Source organism: Aplysia californica, unplaced genomic scaffold (assembly GCF_000002075.1).
Source record: "Aplysia californica isolate F4 #8 unplaced genomic scaffold, AplCal3.0 scaffold00080, whole genome shotgun sequence".
Lineage (NCBI taxonomy): Eukaryota > Metazoa > Mollusca > Gastropoda > Aplysiida > Aplysiidae > Aplysia > Aplysia californica.
The window spans coordinates 1,704,244-1,723,557 of NW_004797350.1; the positions used below are offsets into that span (position 1 = coordinate 1,704,244).

General features: G+C 37.1%; 1 protein-coding gene across 1 annotated transcript; it reads left to right on the forward strand.

Moving 5' to 3' along the window:
• Positions 1–1,810: 1,810 nt before the first annotated feature.
• On the forward strand, positions 1,811–17,147 carry LOC101851720 (COP9 signalosome complex subunit 3; the record flags this gene model as incomplete). Its single annotated transcript, XM_013080307.1, is given in 14 exon segments — positions 1,811–1,940; positions 2,824–2,942; positions 3,525–3,574; positions 4,462–4,554; positions 5,472–5,546; positions 6,727–6,831; positions 7,369–7,458; positions 8,023–8,073; positions 8,873–8,974; positions 9,990–10,061; positions 13,348–13,434; positions 14,585–14,698; positions 15,274–15,354; positions 16,250–17,147. Coding segments are annotated over 14 exon segments (1,238 nt in total), but the record flags the coding sequence as incomplete, so codon positions are not given.
• Positions 17,148–19,314: the final 2,167 nt, after the last annotated feature.

Genomic DNA, 19,314 nt, shown 5'->3' on the forward strand with positions numbered 1-19,314 from the left:
CAACAGCAGCCGGTGCTCACATGATGCCGTAGGGCCAATCTATCTTGTGATTAAGTTGTGATGCAAGCAATTTGGATGAATAAGAAAATAGCCAAATTATGGCTTTCTAGAGGCTTTAAGGTGGACGCGCACCTGACTTTAATCTTATGTTGATACCCACCCCTTGGCACTCATATGACCTTATGCAGTTGCGAGTGCCGTAAAACCCTCTACTATAAAAAAATAAATAAGTAAAAGAATTGTTTCTGGTCGCAAGCAACTTGACTCTTAAATTCTTCCTTGGTGGGTATATTAGATTATTCATATTTTAAATAGGTAGGAGGGGTGGGGGACAGATGGCGAATTTCCCCTCTTGGCGAAGTTACCTGGGTCTACTCTAGCAGTCATTTAGCGACTCAGATACTGACTAGTCATAAAAGCAATGGCATATTTTGCTTTCACTTCCCTACACAGCTGCACTGCTTTGGGGGCCAAACCGTCTCAGTATTTTTTTGCTGCAGATCACACATTTGGCCACTTAATCTGTCACATATTAATTATTTTCAAGAAAATTTCAAACCTAACTGCAAAACATTAAATTATGTAGTAAAACTGTTATAAACAAGGGGACATGCCTCCCTGTAACCCCCAGGATTTTTTAAAAACTTCACGGGGGCATGTCCTGCAGAGCATGGCTGCATAGCTCTTTGGGAATCGAAAGTGGGTAAAGGATAATAAACAAAACATGGGGTGCATAATCAGCAGGGCCAGAGTCAATCTTTGACGTGGTCTGCTCTTTAATCAACCATTGTAGTTTCATGTGACATTACTCTTTTTATTATACTATTTTATGACATCACATACAATTGCAATGGTTTGGGCTCTTGGGAGTAAACTGGGGGAGTTTCACTATATTTTTTATTTTACAAGCTTTGCATATCAAAGGAAATTGCTCATTCTCCCCGGCTAACTCGACCCAGTGATATAATAGTGTTGCTTAACCCATGAGAAAGGGTATAAAACCTATACTATTTTATTATTGAAACTTTATTTAACCACACAACGCAACACAATTTTAAAATGTTATTGCTTTATGTCATTTATAATTTATGCCATTTTCTCAGAAGTCTTTTCTGTAAAATGTGTATTTTTTGTGTGATGTGGGTCAGTGGCCTTCAACATTGAAGAAAAACATCTACCTACCTTGTGTTTGATATCATGTCATGGGAACATTACTAAGTGCCATGCGCAAAAGTTAGTACTGTGGTCGAGATATTTCACAACTTCCCGTAGTTTTTTTTATCCATCCTCGTAGAAGATCGATGGAGGAGGCATGCTCTATCATGCTGATTCAGTCGCAGTCACACAGCCCACACTCAACGATATGTTTTTGTCTGTGTATGCATTGACCAAAAACAAGTGTTGCTAGAGATTATCTTCAAATTCCACATTACCGATCCACTGTTTTATACTTTTAAAAAAATAATCGTAAAGGGCATATAGTCTTATCTCAAGTCAAGGTTTCACACAAGTTTAATTTATCAGCTAAGACATTGTTCTTAGTTTGATGTGTGAAGTTCAAAATGTTTTAGAGGAGTATGAATATATATGCCTAACTCCTCAAAGGAACTTAAGTTGGTCTTAAGGCAAAAATGGTCTTCTGATCAGGGAGTGAGTAACAAGAACACCATTTAAGTCTTCATTCTGAAAAGTTGAAATTGCTTGTTTCATTTTTTTCCATCATAAAACTAGTGCTAAAGAGTACTTTATATGTTTCAGTTTATGGTGTTTGTAACAGCTGTGGATCTCTTTCTGCCTCTTTTTTCTCTAGGCAACCTGACGCAGCTATGTGATTTCATCAACAAGAGTACTGACATGTTGACAAAGAATGCCTCCCATTTGGATAATGTGTTTGGTACTTTGGACATGCAGCAAACCTCGTTGGGAGTTTTGGGAGTTTTGTAAGTTTGGTTAATCAGAAATTTGTTTGTACATATTTTTTTCTTCTGACTTTGAGCGGATACTAAAATAAAGTGCTTGTAGATTTATGGATATAAAGTCAGGTGTTCTGTTTTCATGGCTTCCTGAAAAGCTGTTTTTATAACTATAGCTTCAGGTTGTATAATTCTTATTGTCACAAAAGGAAATGAGAACATTCAATGTGGCTTCAGGAGCTTCTTGCTCCCATGCCTATTCATTGTGTTCACTGTCAATGAAAAGAAATGTCTTTTGTCTTATTTTTTCTGGCATCTATTATAATCATGATTTTAAGTTAATCTTCAGGTATTTAACTGACCTGAATTGTCTAAGCTTTTGTTGAACTCATCATCAGGTCTTTCAGAATGGAATTCATATGGGGGGGGGGTTTGAGTATAAATTTTAATGACAAAGCTTTCATTTTACATTCTAGCATTTCTCTGCTGGCCTGTCTTATTGCTGACCTTCTCTATCTTTTGGCGTAACTAAACCAAAGTGCCAGGCAGCATGGATAGACGTAACAAAATAAACATGAAACTGTACCACAAAAAACTGATAGCTCTGCTTGCACTTGATAGTAAAATAAAATATGAGAATGAAACAAAGTCCAGTTTTATTTCACATATTTGAAGTTTCAATTTAAAAAATAATGGTTAAATTTGTGATGCAACCATTGATTCTTTTGCTTTTACCATGATGAGTCCCAGCACTAAATGCTGCTCTATACATATATATATGTGTGTATGTGGAAACTGTAGGAACACATGCGTTCTGTTGTTTTTTTACCATCATACTATTACTTCAGGCGCTTTCATGTGATGTAGTGTCTTAGAACCCCTGCTCATGCGTGCCATATTTTATTTTCAGGTGTGTTAAGTACAATCTTCCATTGTCCAACACGTCTGATATTGACACATTGTTGGTTCAAACAACAGAGTTCCTTTCCAAATGCAATGGTGAACAAGTGCGTTATGCCACTGACAGTTGTAAGTACCTTGACATCATGATGATTTGTGAAATGAATCTAGACGGGCACTTCAGTTTGAGCGCCTTGTTGAAAAGGATTGCGATTTTTTTGTTGTATTCTCTGTGTGTGTGTGTTTGTGTGTGTGTGGGGTTCTAAGGGAGCAAAGGGAGAAGGATTTCTCTTTGTAGAAGACTATTTTATAATTTTGGATGTGTAATCTCCCTTTATAATTGTTTTGTTGCTTGGGTGTGACACTGGCAGGGATATTGTTTTTTATGCTCGTTTTATTATTATTATTGAGCTACTGCTCCACTGCTACTGTTGTGATGTTATGAAATGCTCTAGCAATTAAAGTTAAGTAATTTAAAAACACAAGTTTAGAATGATCTTGACTGCCCATGTACCAGTGTATTTAGGTTTTATGTCTTGTCTGAATACTGCATGATGATGTAATGACTGTCATCTCGTCCTGTCTACTTGTTTACCGTGTTGTGTGGCTGATGGCCTTTGGTTTGTTCATGAAAGGACTTCCAGTACCTTATGAGCAAAGTTTTCTTTTTCACAGCAGGAAAACATAATGGATGGATGTGTATATTTTCAGATGCTGAACTCTGTCACAAGTATGCACAGACTTTGATTGACAGGAAAATGGTAAGAATGGTGCTAGGATGACAGCTGTTATGAAACAATATTTGATAACCCATTTTATATGTTTTTAGGTAGTGTTTGTGGCTCATTACTGGCGTCAGGATTGGTAATATAAATGACAGCAAAGGCACTGTCACTGTTTTGTTATTTAAGATTAATATCTTATCCCATTATTCATGTGAATTTTTTTTCAATCATATGATTATGTTACTGTTATGGTTGTTTTGACTCTTTCATGGTTCCAAACTAAATGTCAGTTTTGAGCGCTAAAGAATATTTGATTTGGTTTTTACCCCTTCATAAACAATATGAGGAGCGCTGTTAGTAGTTTTTTTTAAATGTGGCGATGGCGGCAAGATGCTGTTCGTTATACCTTGCGAAACAGGATGACCATAATGATAAGCACTGTTCGCCATATGTTATATTCGACGTAATGCTTCTATTAGGTGCACTTTGGAACACTAATGCAGATTCAAATTCAGAAATATGTTTTCTTTTCAAAGAAATTGTTTCTGTTTAGACACAGTTCATAGTATTTACAAACCTATTCTAATAGGCATTCGACCTCTAAATTTAGCGCTGCTTCTGGTCCCTGGAGATTGAAAACTGCCTAGTGAAACATGAAGTGACCCAGCATCATGGATCATGGAGGGGTTAAACTTTTTTTTACTTCCTGAAAATCATTGCTATGTAACTTTTGTTTAGCTCGGAAGATCTTTCTGGTTTTTAATCTGTTAACAAAAGAAGCGGTTTCATGTCTTATTCTTTTTCATGATAGCAGTAGAGTAGTGGCTTGAAGTTATATTGATTGCATACCTTCGAAGTGCATAAATGTGCTGCATCTTCATAGTTAATTGCTTTGATTTTCTTATTACCAATGTCTCTTTCAGTATTCCAGTGGGATTGCCCCTCTTTCTCAAGCCATTCAAAAAATCCAAATTCATCCTGCCCAACTGACATCAATTCACGCTAATCTTTGCCAGGTTGGTGAATGTTTAGTAAGATTATTTGTTTTCATTGTCGGTATGAAATCTGCATATGAAGAGTTTGTTGGAACACTGAAAAACTTATATCTCAAAGCGTAAAGGACATGGTTTTAAAGTTTCTTTCTCATTATCTGTATATCTGTCTGATTATGATTTCATGTGGATTTTTTTCCTCCCCAAAAAAAGACAACCCCAAATATTTCCCTTAAGACTGTAATCAAATTGAAGAGATGGCAACTTACTCTTTAAAGGTTTAGTTGAAACTGATAGTTTTCCATTAATGGCTGTGTTAATGTGACCTATTGTGAAGGAGGTACATTGCAAGATTACTTATTATTTGAGTGTTGAATGTGTGCAGCTCCTGTAAATTCAGTGAATCTGTCTTCAGTGGTGTTTAGTTGTCAGTGGAGACTCCCTATTTGGCTAGACATCTACTATCTTGTTATGTCATAATAATTATATGTCCATGTTATTGTAAAATGTTTGGTTATGAATATGGCTCTGTAATTTTGTTTATGGACGAAAAATATGCTGGCCTGGCTGTCTAGGAATCGTCAGTATTATAGTGTTATAATGCTGTTCATCTGTCCATGATGTGAAAAGCTGTTTTTTGTATGTGTCAGATGATATCTCTTAATAATTTTAGTAAGAAATTTTTACTTCTTATATATGGTATAGTATAACCTATGTTCACTCAGCACTGTATACTTGAATTTTATATACACTCGGTTTCTTGGTTCATTTTCATAGCTGCAAAGTTTTTGGGCAGTTTCCCTTGAATAGACTTGCTTGAACAGAAATATTTTATGGTCGAAAGAAGATAGGTTGTATTCAAGATTTGCTGTTTCTGCCTGAGTGTGAATCTGAAAAGACTAGTACTGGTAATGATTTCTCGACCTGCTTTTGTCCCTCAGCTTTGTTTGCTGTCCAAGAACCTGAAACCTGCATTGAGGTTCCTTGATATTGACATAACAGAAATCAGCAGAGAGGTATGCCTTGAACTGTGCATTTACAGTTACAATAGCAGTTAGAATGCTCTTTAAAAATTTTTTAAGGAGAAGAAAAATGTTTATATCTTATGCAAAATTACAGTTTAATTTACTTCTCTGGCCAGTTCACTAAAAGTGAAAAATTTATAAGATTCAGAGCATGTTATCAGAACTCTTGTGGAGTGTTCTTTTATTCTGTTATCTTTAATTAGTCTGAATTTGGTACCAGTATCATTGTAGAGCAAAAATGTGAGGCAGCGTGGTGGAATCAGGCTCCCGTCAAAATAAGGAAATCGAAGAAAACAGAACTTTTCTCCCTGCTTAGCAATTTTTATCAAATTTTTTGTTTTTTGGCTCAACACCTTTTTTGTCCATTTACAAAATATTCCTTTGAGGATTTCACCGAAAATGTTGATTAAAGGCACAAAAATAAAAATTTAGTCTCCATGGACTCTCCAGCTTTGGAATTTACCAAGCTTTAGCGACCATTTTTTCGCTAATGTTTCCTCTTAAATCAGGTGACCCCCATCTCCTTCAATCCAAAATATCTCCACTTCTATTGAAGTTGGATGGATATTTCACAAGGATATCAACTCATCTACCATTTTTCTCTATCCTCACGAAATATTTCAGCCAATTCTTTTAAGTATGTATTTAAAAGCTTTTAAAAATACATATTCATTACGTAATATTCGAAGTAGCGTTTATTTTCTCCTTTTTCTCAAAAGTAGTTGGTGCACCCCTCTCTCACAAAAGTTCTCAAAAACTTAATGAGATACATCTTGAAAAATTAAAAAAAACAGAGGCACCTGGAAAGGCCATTCTATACTAAAATGCAATAAACTACAAAAGTAAAAAGTTGCGCATTTGGACCCTTTTTTTCAAGTACACACACATTTACTTAAAGTATACAGACTTATCTCAGATGTATCAGATTTGGTCAGGTTATTAATAGTATTTTATAACGGGTAAGGGTCGTGCCTTTTGAAAACTGCTAATTATTTTTGTGAGGTGTTTCTATGTCAAAGTATGTCTCTAACTGGCTAAATTTATGACAAAAACTATATTCAGTCTCCTGTCTCTCACTGGTTTATCTTTATTATAGTGTTGATAGACCCATAAAGCCGAAGTTTTACTCTGCAAGTTCTTGAGACATCTTTTACTTCCTCTTGACTGCCAGGGGGGACGGTTTGATGCCAAAGACTACCTGTTACATTACTATTATGGGGGTATGATCTACACAGCATTGAAGAACTACGACAGAGCACTCTACTATTTTGAAGTGGTGAGTTGAAAATATTACCATAAGTCTTCTTGATGGATATCAGCAGTGTCTTTTTCTTTGCTTACTTCATTTGGGGGGGGGGGGTCCATCGTACAGACCAATGTCAAAAAAGTGATATGGAAGTTATATATTTTTATATGAGTTCTTTATTGCTACACTAAAGAACTTGCACTAAGTTATTCATTTTGATTTTGAAATAAGAATGACATTATATTTCTTCACTCTTATATCACGTCGCCCAATGTTTTTGTTTAGATTATTCTGAAATAATTAAAGAATTTGTTTTCCAAACTCTTGTAGCTTTCTAACAAATTCGTATTTCCAATTGCTTATTGTCCAACATTGCCAACATCAAAATCTATTTTTTCGGGAGTTTTACTGTAGTTTTTACTCTTGAGAATGGGGTTACAATTTGAGCGTTATTTTATTTTCCAAGGTGATTTTATTCACTTTTGGTCATGTTTTATATGTCCAATAAATTACTTCTTTTCATCGTTGTCTTTGTGACTGTATTTAGCTGTTGTGTATGCATCACAGGTGGTGACTACGCCCAGTGTAGCTGTGAGCCACATCATGATGGAAGCCTACAAGAAATTTATTTTGGTGTCTCTTATTTTACATGGAAAGGTATGTTTTCATGTAACTTGATTAAATAGAACAATGGGCAATTTTGTCTTGTGTAGTGTTCAGAGCGGGAAGGTTCAATTACTCTGTGCTTTTATATTCTAGATAAAGTATATAATAAGGCCATTGTGATATCACTTCAATCTGTTTATACACGTAATTGTGTTTCAAGAAAGATGCAAGTTTGTAATGTAAAGTATGTTATTTGTTGGTGGAAAATTTGAAATCTTATTTAAAGATGTTGTGTATCCCTTCTGAGTGAGAAGGCTCACACAACTTCATAATAACTCTGTTGCTAGCCTCATCATACAGCAAGACATTCTGTTTCTGTCAGACACATGCAGCTTCATTCACATAACTCCAAATGTCAAGTTCCCCTTTTCTACTCACTGAACTCGGGATAGAAAAGGGAAATCCCCTTTTTAACTCTGACTGCCAGCAGTTTTGTCTGAATAACCCTTATGGACAAATGAAATGAAGTGATCATATTAAATGTCAAGTAGATACTGTTTGATGTATATATATGTATATATTATTTATATACATATTGTTCTCATCTCTCGTCAGATCATCAATCTTCCACAATATACATCCCAAGTTCTCAAGCGGTACATCCGAGTAAGTTTTGCTCTATTTATGCAGGAGTATTTGTTGTTTTGTAAAAGGCACATAAAAGGTAGGGGTGGGGTCCCTAATCCTCAATGTTCTGTTTGTTCTTATGGGATTTGTTTCAGCTGGTGAATAAATCCTCTTTTGTTATTTACATGTGTGAACCAGTGTAGATGAAACAGGGTGTGAGGTGTGAAAACTTTTTATTCTTTGTTTCTAATTTTGTGAAGCTAAGTATGAAAGTATGGAGTCTCACTCATTGTTCATAAAGTTCATTAATGAATACAGGGTATCTAAAAAAAGAGGATCGTCTTAAAGGGCAATGACTCGGTCATCTCTGCTCTGATTTCAGCGAAACTTTGGAAAATTAAATTAAATCCGGGGGACGTCAAGCATGTAAATATGAAGAAAACCAATCCTAGTGTTTGAGAAAAGTCAAGCTTTAAAAATGTCCAAAGAATAGATCCAGAAACGTGCCACAGGAGTATTCAACATTTCTAGTAGCTTTTTGGAGTTTTTTTAGGAGAGAAATGGTCAACACCTGGAGCATACAACCACCAACTTCCCTGCGTTTATTTGTCAATATCAATTCTGTATAAATTTAATCTTCAGTGCACAGATCGTGACTGCTTGAAAAAGAACAAGTCATGGCTTTTTTTTTACTTTTCCTCGAAGGTACAAAAATCATATTGTTTTACTTCACTCATACACATGTAAACGGCCTGTTTTTCTTTGTGTGTTGCATTGTACATAATTAAGTTTAATTGTAAAATTAGCAAATATCTTCTTTTTTTTTTTTCATCTTCAGCCCCTGTGCCAGCCATATTTGGATCTAGCCTCTGTGTATGCCCAGAACAATCTTGCTGATCTACGCACAACGCTGACCAAACACACAGAAGTTTTCAACAGGGTAAGATTTTTGGTCTATTTTGGTCTGTTATCTTTTACTTAATATGTTCAAAGATTTCAGTATCTAAGAACTCCTAATATATGTACATTTCATGCTGGATATTTACTCCTTAGGCTCGCGTATTGAGATTCAGGTTGACAAAAAGAGTATGTCTTATCTGTAACTGTTTTGGGTTATACTGTCTTCCCATTGTTTTCTGAAAATATGATTTGATGGTAAAGAGGATACAGGATCTATTGGTTATGAGTAGTTATTGTATGTATGACTGAAATGCGCTACTGTTTGGTAGGTGGTTGGCAGGCACTCTGGTATGGGTTTTTTCTCTCTCTTTCCTACCAAATATCTGTTGTCCTTATCTTTCCTCCTTTTTTTTTGCATATTCCTGTCTAGTAACACCTAGTTTTTGACATTTATATGACTTAATTATGTTGCAAGTACTGTAAAACTCCAATTAAACGTAAAAAATAACTGTTTGGTCCTATTTCTTTTCCATCTGTCAGTTATTTGTACAAGGCATTTTTCTTTTCCCATGTTCTGAATAAATGTCATTGGGTCTGTGAACTTCTCCTTTCCTGAGAACTCTTATTATTTCGACATGTGTTGAGAAGCTTTGAAACATTGCTAGTATATGTGACGCTGATATTTTTAATGTGTGCGGAGTAATATATATAATAGTGCTTGCTAGTTGTTTCACCTCAAGATGTTCCTTATAAATTTTTTATCGGATAGCTCATTTGATTGTAATGCCCATCAAAAATTGCTATCAGTTATTATTATTTTGATTTATTGTGGCTGCCTGTCGATATGACGCCACTAGTTATGGGCCCGACAGATGTGACAATGTGTGGTTCAGATCTGAATGGAGTCTGGACTTTTCTCATTTTGGAGTGTTTCCTTTCTCATCTTTTACGGGAACCCAAAATTGTAGGAGGACATTCTACCTCTACAACTGCAAAAAAGCAATTAAAAATTTAGTATTTTTAAAATTCACCTTTTCATTTTCCTTGTGCCACAGGACAACAACATGGGCTTGGTGAAACAGTGTCAGACATCCATGATCAAGAAGAACATACAGAGACTGACAAAGGCAGGTTTTTCTCCTTCTGTGTCAACACAGTAGTCTCACCTAAACGCACGCTCTGCTGAAACGCACACTTTCGTCATCTGACTGGTTTTTTACAATATAATTTAGACGTACAAACACACAGTCACTCCCGCTAAACGCTCGCTCCGATCTGCGAAACATATCAACAGATAAAGCTTGACATAGGGAAATTTTCACTACAATCTGCACAGCTTGCATTAAGTATTAAGACAAGCCTAGAAAACCAGATATTTGGTGAGACTGCCCCTCTCGCCGAACAAAGAGAGTGATGGACAGTGTTTTCACACCCAACTTTTCACTGACACATACAGAGATGCCAACCAGTACGATTTTACGTATTTTAGTACGATTTTTTGCCGAAAATACGCGAATACGACTTTTCATGAAAAAATATGCATCCTGGAATGCGGAAAATACGAGATTCAGCTTGGACGAGTAATCCTAATTATCTCAAGTCCCATCTTTTGTCAAAATAGTTTCAGTATCGCGGAACTGGAATATTTGAAAACCAAGTCCGATAAGGTCTGTAAGTTCAATTTTGGCGGTCGGGATTGTGATATTATTCGTTCAGCTTTTCCCCGTCCGAGAGTACGTTCACTTTCACGCGGACAGGCGGCAGGCGGAAGTGCATGTGACACCCAGGCTCGATCGGGAAAATCAAGATGTACTTTCGCTTTCGTTACCACAGAGAAGTTTGCCAGCAGTAGTCTGATAACGCAACATTTGTGACATGCTGGTTGTGCAGTACAGATCTAAACGCTGTGTCGCCGTGCAAATAAAATTTAATCAATGCCCCAACTCGTCTCTGTGCTGTTAGTTGTGGAAAAAAAAAGAAAAGAAAATACAAGGGTCGTCCGATTTTTAGATTGTCTGGCTCGCCATCGTGACCGGTCAGTGACCCTGCACGCATTCGCATCATAAAAATACGGCATCGTGTGAGCTAAGACCGTCTTTGGTGGGAGTAACGGCGTGGCGAAGTATAGGACTACGGAATAGGAGAGGGGATTATTGATTTTTTTTTTTAAAGATACAGGGGGGGGGGGGGGGGGGGGGGGGTGACGGCAATGCCAGAGGACAACAACTTGGAAGCAATTTCAGTATTTTGATTAAAGCTTCTGCAAAGCGCGCATTGGTGCAGGCCGTGTGCGGAATTGGGACCTTTCATACTTTGCAAGTCTGTGTTATTGAAATAGAGTGTTCGCGTTTCATTGGCTGGGTGATAATAAATTAAACCTACAGTGTATGTTGTAGCTTTCTGTTCAAGACTGGTAGATTTTCAGTGTTACTGCATCTTTCACTCCCACAGTTGTTACAACTCTCACACTGCGTGGGTATACTTGAGCCATTCAAGTTATTGCTCTTCTCTGAGTTTGAGCAATAATTTAAGTCTGTCAGTTCATAACATGAATTATGACACCCAGACTGGTTCTTGATAGTCGAAATTCTTGTTCTAGGCCGTTCCGAACGCTCAAAGCAGGATTAATTTTTTTATTTAATAATGAGACGAAAATATTATAATAATAGACTGAAATACTTAAGTCAAACAAGACCCCAGTACGATACTGAACACTAACATGTTGTTAACTGGATACATGAATATTGTACGCGTGTGTGCTCCCTTTTTCGAGCTGGTGAGCTAGTAATTTTTTTTTCATGAAATATTGCTGGACACCCTGAACATTTTACTAGTTGGTCGGTCGGTCATGGGGAATACACATTTTCCCCTGAAAATACACATTTTCATATTTCCAAATACTCATTTAGGTCTTCTGTGGTTGGCATCTCTGCACATAGGTCTAGGACTGGTCCGTGAAATGTTGGAGGTTTGGGGGACTGAAATGTTTTTTGATTGGTCACTGGAAATGCATGATCTTTGAGAGAAGGTTTCTGACTGGTGGTTGGGTCACTGCATCTTATGTTTAATTAGACCTAGGCCTATGATGTGCAACACGTGTGAATGCTGTAAAACACAAGATAGGCCTCTGAAGGATTAAAGATTCGTCAAGTAAGTCTAATTAGCTGCGCTCGAAGAACTTACTTTTGCAACGAAACACAAGAAATATGTTTCTCTGAATGTAGAGATTTATTATTCTGATATCGTTCATGAATTTACGGCCAAGGATGGTTGCTTGGAAAGCCACGTGGCTGGGTTGTTGTCTTTATGACCATCACAGGCAATTTCCTTTTAGGCTATCTGTTTCCGACATTGAGTCTGTTTTTCTGAATGTAGAGATCTATGATTCTGACTAAAGAACTGTCTGTTTTTCTGGGCCCCCCTCCCGCCCATTCAATGCCGTTGTACTCTTTACCGCAGTTGGGGAATCCTTCGCAAAACAGTGACGTATCGTCATATTATCGGCCCAAAGTGATCCCCTCCCAAAAGGGAGGTCCCTAGAATATCAAGGCAATGAGATAAATGCGTCCCCTCCTCCTTTTGCAAAGGTTCATATAAACGCACGCTCGGTATAAACACAAGTTAAAGAGTCCTCCCACGCACCTTGCATTTAGGCAGAGACTACTGTACCTCCACCTGGAGGCTTGTTTGTAGGGTTGTAAATCTGTCTGTACTTTCTTTCTTTAGTTCTTATTGTTCATGCCTTTTTTTCACTTTTTTTTTTCTTCCATTAGTTTTATCTGCTGAACTGCATAGCTGCCAACCAGTGTGTAATAAACGTACCCTATACAATTTTTTAGGGTCTGTATAAATCCATTTTCGTATTGGAAAATGTGTATTCTCTGTTTTCTAGTACTGTTCCTCATGGAATTGCTGTGTTGAAGAAATATTATGAGCTTTCAAGACAGGATTTATGGATAATAATGAGAACGAAACTGATAAGTTAACTGGACAGGTCTTTGCTTCAGTTCTATTTTGAATCACTTGAATTTATTGCTTTCAGAGAAATGTGTGTGAAGGGTGGGGGAGCTGGGGTTATTTGACCAGTGTCCACCATCTTGCTGCATGGATAGAGCGTGGGGAGGTTTTTTTTTGTTTTGAAAAGTTGGCAGCTATGGGTTTGTTTGGTTTGGGGGACTTGAATAGAACATTATTTTGTCACAGTTCTATTCACTTTTGCTCTTTATACATGATTACTATGAATCAAGACATGTAACTCGGGTATACTTTTTGCTTTTGCCTGTCATAATTGTCTTTTATAAATAATTTTTTGTTGTTGTCTCCCTAACTTTAGACAATGTACAGTATGCAATGATGCCACTTCCTGATTAGGTACGTGGATCTATGTTGTAACAGGATTTTCGTGCGTTTCAGACTTTCCTGACCCTGTCCCTGACGGACATGGCCAACAGGGTGCAACTGTCTGGCCCCAAGGAAGCTGAGAACTATGTCTTACACATGGTAAGGGGAGACAGATTGTTTTTCTCTTTAATAGTATATGTATAGTAACTTCTGGTTGATCTTAATGCATCTCTCAAACTGTTGGTTAAAGACTAATGGATGAACCCTTTGCTCTCCAGGCTGAAGGTTCAACCAGTCAATTTTAAAATTATGAACAAATTTTGTATAGTTGTTTTTTTATATCTGCTTGGTGTTTTTTTGCCCTCTGTCCTCTCCTCTCTTTTTTTACTCTTCTCACTAGACCATGTACTTCCGTCATTTATATGTACTATCTTGTAGAGGGTAGTGCTTCACCACAACAACAAAATGTCACTGCCTTCCAATTTTATTATAGTTTCTGTATGCTTTTTAACTTTTTATCTAGTCCCTCATGACAACCATTTTGTCGCTATGGTGGTTCACTTTTATGTTAAAGCTTTTTCATTTGTGAGTAGTGTGCAAGCAAAGGTTGGCGAAATGGGTGGATGGTCGAGGCTCAGGAGTGGTCTTCTCCTCTTACTTCATTTTCAGACTTGTTTTTGTCCCAGTTAGTTTCCTGTTAGACAGATCGTTATTGAAGTTGGGACTCGCCAACAATGGTAACAAGCTACAATGGTACATAATTATGTTTTTTGCGTTGCCATTCATTTGTGGCTGCGAGGTAGAGGTAATAATGTCAGTTCTTTTTTAGTTCTAAACAGCTGCTGTGTCATGATTAACCTTTCTCCTGTGTATAGTATCAGTAGCCTTCACCATGTGATAAAAGACTTAGCAGGGGTCCATATTCCCCTTGCTGCACCTGTTGTCTAGTTCGAGGTGTATGCTTGGACATCTGGCCGGGGAAAGTTGAGGCTCATTGCTTCACATGCTGGCATGAAGTCATATATGTGTACAAAATTGTGCGAAGTTGTATAGATTCAACGCCCTTTGCAAAACTGTAAAGTTATTTTAAAAGGGAAGACCTGCATATTTAATTTTCATCTCCGATAGGACAGAACCATGTGGGTTTGAAGTCTGGAACAATGTTTTGTCAAAATGTCAGGCTATTGATAGTCAAGATCTACGGATATGCACAAGGTGAATTTTTAGTTATGTGTATGGGCCTTCTCGATATCTTTGACTTTTCATTGAAACATTCATCCATGTTTTCCTCCTTACCATGATGTTGCAGATTGAGGATGGAGAGATCTTTGCCACCATTAATCAAAAAGATGGAATGGTTAGATTTCATGACAACCCAGAGAAATACAGCAGTCCAAATATGCTCTTGGAGTTGGATAAAGAGGTGAAATATGTTCAAAATTTAGTGCATGAACATGTAGATGATGGTATTTGATTAGGAGGTAACATGTCAAAGTAACTTACATGATACTACTACATGTTGACTTCTCTCTTATCAATTTTGTTTATGAAATGTAGCCATTCTGAATTGCTGTTAACTTCGGCCCATTCGTTCACTTTTGTAAAATATGCTTATATCTGCTGTGTCACAGTAATGTATCGATTTCTGGCCTGGTACCAAATTGCCTGTCATCGTAGTGACCTATTCTGTGTGTATAACGATTTGAAACATCTATAACATTGAAGACAAAAGATTGGCCTCTTAGGAATTAAGATTTGTCTCTGAGGTATAAGATGCAGGGCAGATTCTTCAGCTCTGTTCATTGTGTTCATCTCACAAAATCTATAGTAAGGACCAGATTTATTTGGAGTGGTTGGAGGGTGGGACAGGAGGTCCTGCTTTTCTCTAAGCTATATTATTGCTTGCAGACATGGAGGTTCTTCTCTCCTTTCAGCAATGCTTAATGTGTTTGTTCCTCTTTAGATTTGGCTAAAATGTTTATGTTATCTGTATAACAGATGCAGCGCTGCATCCAACTCGACTCTAAACTGCGTGAAATGGACAGGGAGATCACAGTCAACCCACAGTATGTGCAAAAGGTAAGTCTTCAATATGCTCTAGTCATCAAGGGGTTTCATGTATCACTATCACATGTGCCATAGGACAGTTCATGTGGTAAGACTGGTTCTTGTGACCCAGGTTCAAACTCATTCTGAGCCTTTAAGATTTTTAGAGTTTTCAAAGCTTTCTATTGTGTCTTAGAAGAGATGGCTATTTGAAGGTTCTTTCTTTTTCTAACATCTAATTGAGTTTACAGAGCATAAAACTGTCATTGGTGATTAAAGACTAATATTATGAAAGGCTTTCTTGTATTTCTTTCTCCCTTTTATATTTTTACAGATAGAGACAGCTTTTCCATGTTCAATTTTCCAGTTTCTCTTTATTGTCATTGCAGTTTGCTATCCACATATGGAACAATATTTGAAAACTCTGGTCTAAAGGCATTTGATCTAAGCACAGTCTTAAAAATCAGCTCTCACATTTTATTTTAAAACCCATAAATTTATGACAGCTTACATATAAATTGTAAAAATCAAGAGGCTAAAACGTGTAGTAAACTAATGATAAAGTTTTTTTCTCATTTTCTTGAAAGTATGAATGCTCCATATGCAGATGTATCATAAAGGCAGATGACAGGAAATGCCGTTCATAAAAGCTATATTGTTGTACTAGCTGCTTTAAAACGTAATGCTGCTGCATGTGTACCACAATGGCTGGAGATACTGTGCGTTCATATTTGCTGGTCTTCTGTAATTTTTCACTATAATATCTTGTAGATTTCTGAGCACCAATTAATTTCTTAGTTCATCGATCAGTAATGTAATATTATAGAATTATTTTGTTAATGCTCATTAGAAAAAAAATTATTTACAGTTGTTCGTTTGTGACTTTGCAATACTCATTATATCTTTGGATTTTGTCGTCTTTTTGTAGAGTACTGGATCACATGAAGATGATATGCCAGGGACATCCACTGGTCCGGGAAAAATTCAGGCCTACTGATGCATTCTCTCCAGAGCCAACAATGAATGTAGAACAGTCCTGACAAGATAGTTTTCTTTTGATGGTTTACTTTTCTGGTGGGATCCGCTAGCTGTGAGAGCTGCCCACAGAATTGAGGATGTTTGTGATAGTAATTTGTTTTGCAATTTATTCTGGATAGAGCGTCTCACCGCAATGATATGACTGTCTTTAAAGTTTTTGGTGTCAAGTTTAAGAGGAGGATTTTGAAATTGTTTGCCTCTTGATTAAAAAAAAGGTATCTTCTTTTGTGTTAATATTTTTAGGAGAGGGGCTATATAATATTGATTGTGTCAAAGTTATTGAAAGAGTTATAGTGTTTTTGAGTGATAAAAGTTTTGATGTGTTTTGGTGGAAATATAGGTTTCAGTTTTCATAAGAGAGGAGGAAAGTGGTAGATAAATGGTTGTGAGGCAACCAACTCATGAACAATTTATACCTTTTGTATGTGTTCTGTCATTCAGAAAATGCAGTATGGCCATGAATGATTTGAATGATTCGCCTTTTTACCTAACTTCTGCGAGTGAATGGAAGGAGTGCATGTTTGATGGAAATCTGTGTGACTTTTTTGAAGATTTTGGAAAGAATAGTATTTCTTTAACCACTTTCCAACAAGGTTCAACTGCTTTGAGTTTTTGTTGTTATTGTTATATATGTGCGTATGAAGTAGAGATGAGCTTTGAAGAGATTTTGTGTTCAGTTCACATCTTGTTGATATATATTATCCTTGTGACTGATGTAAATATGTGAGCACCCGCTGTGCGTCAAATACAGTAAAAAGAATTTGATTAAAAAAAGAAAATGTAAAAAATATTGTCAGATTTATCCATTCTGTTTGTCAGTTTTTTGTCTCACTATGTTGTTGTTGGTAAAAATGATAAAATTTGTTTTGTGTGACTGATATTTTTTACAGAGAATTTAGACTGATTGGTCGTTGGAAAGATTATAGTTTGTATGTTGCTGACCTTTTGCGTTAAAAAGGGTATCGTCCATCTCCAATTGGATGGAGCCAAATGGGAAAATTGTGCCTTTTCCAAGGGAACCATGTCAGACAGCTGAGCCTTGAAACTTCGAACCTGCACTTTCAGGATTACAGGTCCTATAACCTAACCCCATGACTAGTGACGCTACTCATCTTGCTTATTTTTATACACCTCGCAAGGCCATGTCAAGGCTTGTGGCCTCGAGAATGTCTTGGGGAAAGGGTATACCGGGACACTTACATGACATAATCACACACAGTACGCATTTGGTCGTCGGGCCTACTTTTTGTCGGGATGTCAACTTGTGAATACACTTTCAAGAGCGATGTCCCTTACAATGCTGTCAGGCTCTAAGGGGCTGTATCTAGATTATTCTGTCCCCATCGTTTTATGCAAGAAAAATTCTGAAATTATGCAAACTTGAGCCCAAAAATGTGAAATTATGCGATTCTGTTAATTTTAAAAAGAATGATAAAGGAAAATAATAGAAATTATGCAAAAAATGATCAAATTTTGCTAAATTATGCAGGGTGCTTAAAACCTCAGGGACAGATTATTCTATTTTTTTGTTTTTCAGCTTTCTTTCACTCCCTGTCAAAGTCATGTTGTGTTTACTTGTCTTTATTTTGACAGAGGACTCATTTTTTATCAAACTAGCTGGGGGGGGGGGGGGGGCTTGTGAAAATACATGCGATAGTTGTCTTGTGAAGATTAAGTTGGAGGGTGTCACTGGTAGGTCCTACTTCTTTACTTTCCCCATGTAATTTCTGTCTGTCTTACTCTGGGTGGTTGGCAGGTGCTCTAGTGTGGTTTTGCTTCTTCTTTCCTATCAAACATCTATCATTCTTATCTCCCCTCCTTCTTTTTTGTGTTTGTTACTTTCTTGTAACACCTCCAATCTTCAGCACTTTTTAAATGACCTTATTGTATTGCATGTGCCGTAAAAGTAAAACTCTTACTAGAACTAAGAAGTTGCTTTCCCCAGCGCTAAATAACCATTATTGTGTCGATGTGCTTCTCTTGACTCAAGCAAAAATAAACAAACGAAGACTGAGTTCAAGAAGAGAGCATGGCTGTGTTGGCTTCTCATACGTTCCCAGTCAGATCTCAGCGTTTTTTTCCACACTTTCCCAATACCAGTGTCGGTTTGGCTTTTGGCCTTTGTCATAAAGAATGTGAGTTGAAATTGAATTGACCCTGAACTTTAAGTCAGTTCATACGTAGGGGAACCATTCTACCAAATATTTCTCTCTTTATTAAGGGGTGTCGTGGTAGCCTCTACACATACTAAATACGGCGGATAGGGGAATGGCCCCCATCTTGTACACAGTTACCAACCGTCCCCTGCTCAAAAGAGACAACCTGAACTGTAATTTATAAACTACCGCAAAATCAGCCTTATGCCATCCAAGAAAAAACGTATTAAAATTCTGGCTGAACGGACTAAAGCCATAAACTAAGAAAATCATATCGGAGGAACAAGCTGGCTTCAAAACACAGCACTTCACAACAGAGCAGATCATTATTCTCTGTGTACTCATTGAAAAGTGCCATCAACATCGACAAGACCTCTACAGTGTATTGTACCTAGACTTCATCATCACTTCATGGATTTGAAGAAGGCGTTTGAAATGATGCTTTATCACGTTGTTCAAAATGAACACCCTGAATTTTTCTAAATATTTCAGGCAAAGTAACGGAACACCAATACGACAAAATACAAGCGCAGATTATTTCTGAAGCTGCTTTAAGGATTTGTTCCAAAATAACAGTCGGAGTAAAGCAAGGCTGCATGCTTTCACTGACGCTGACTCTGTTCAATATCTTCCTTCATGAAAACATGGTAGAACTAGATATACTCAGTCAGCACTGGAAGCGCGATGATCTAACTTACGCTAGACCAACGATAAGAAATTTTTGGTCCAGTAGAAAGTCTGGACAAGTCCCCAACTGCCTACGGCTTTCAGGTAATTGTAGAGTGGAGTAAACTGGGGA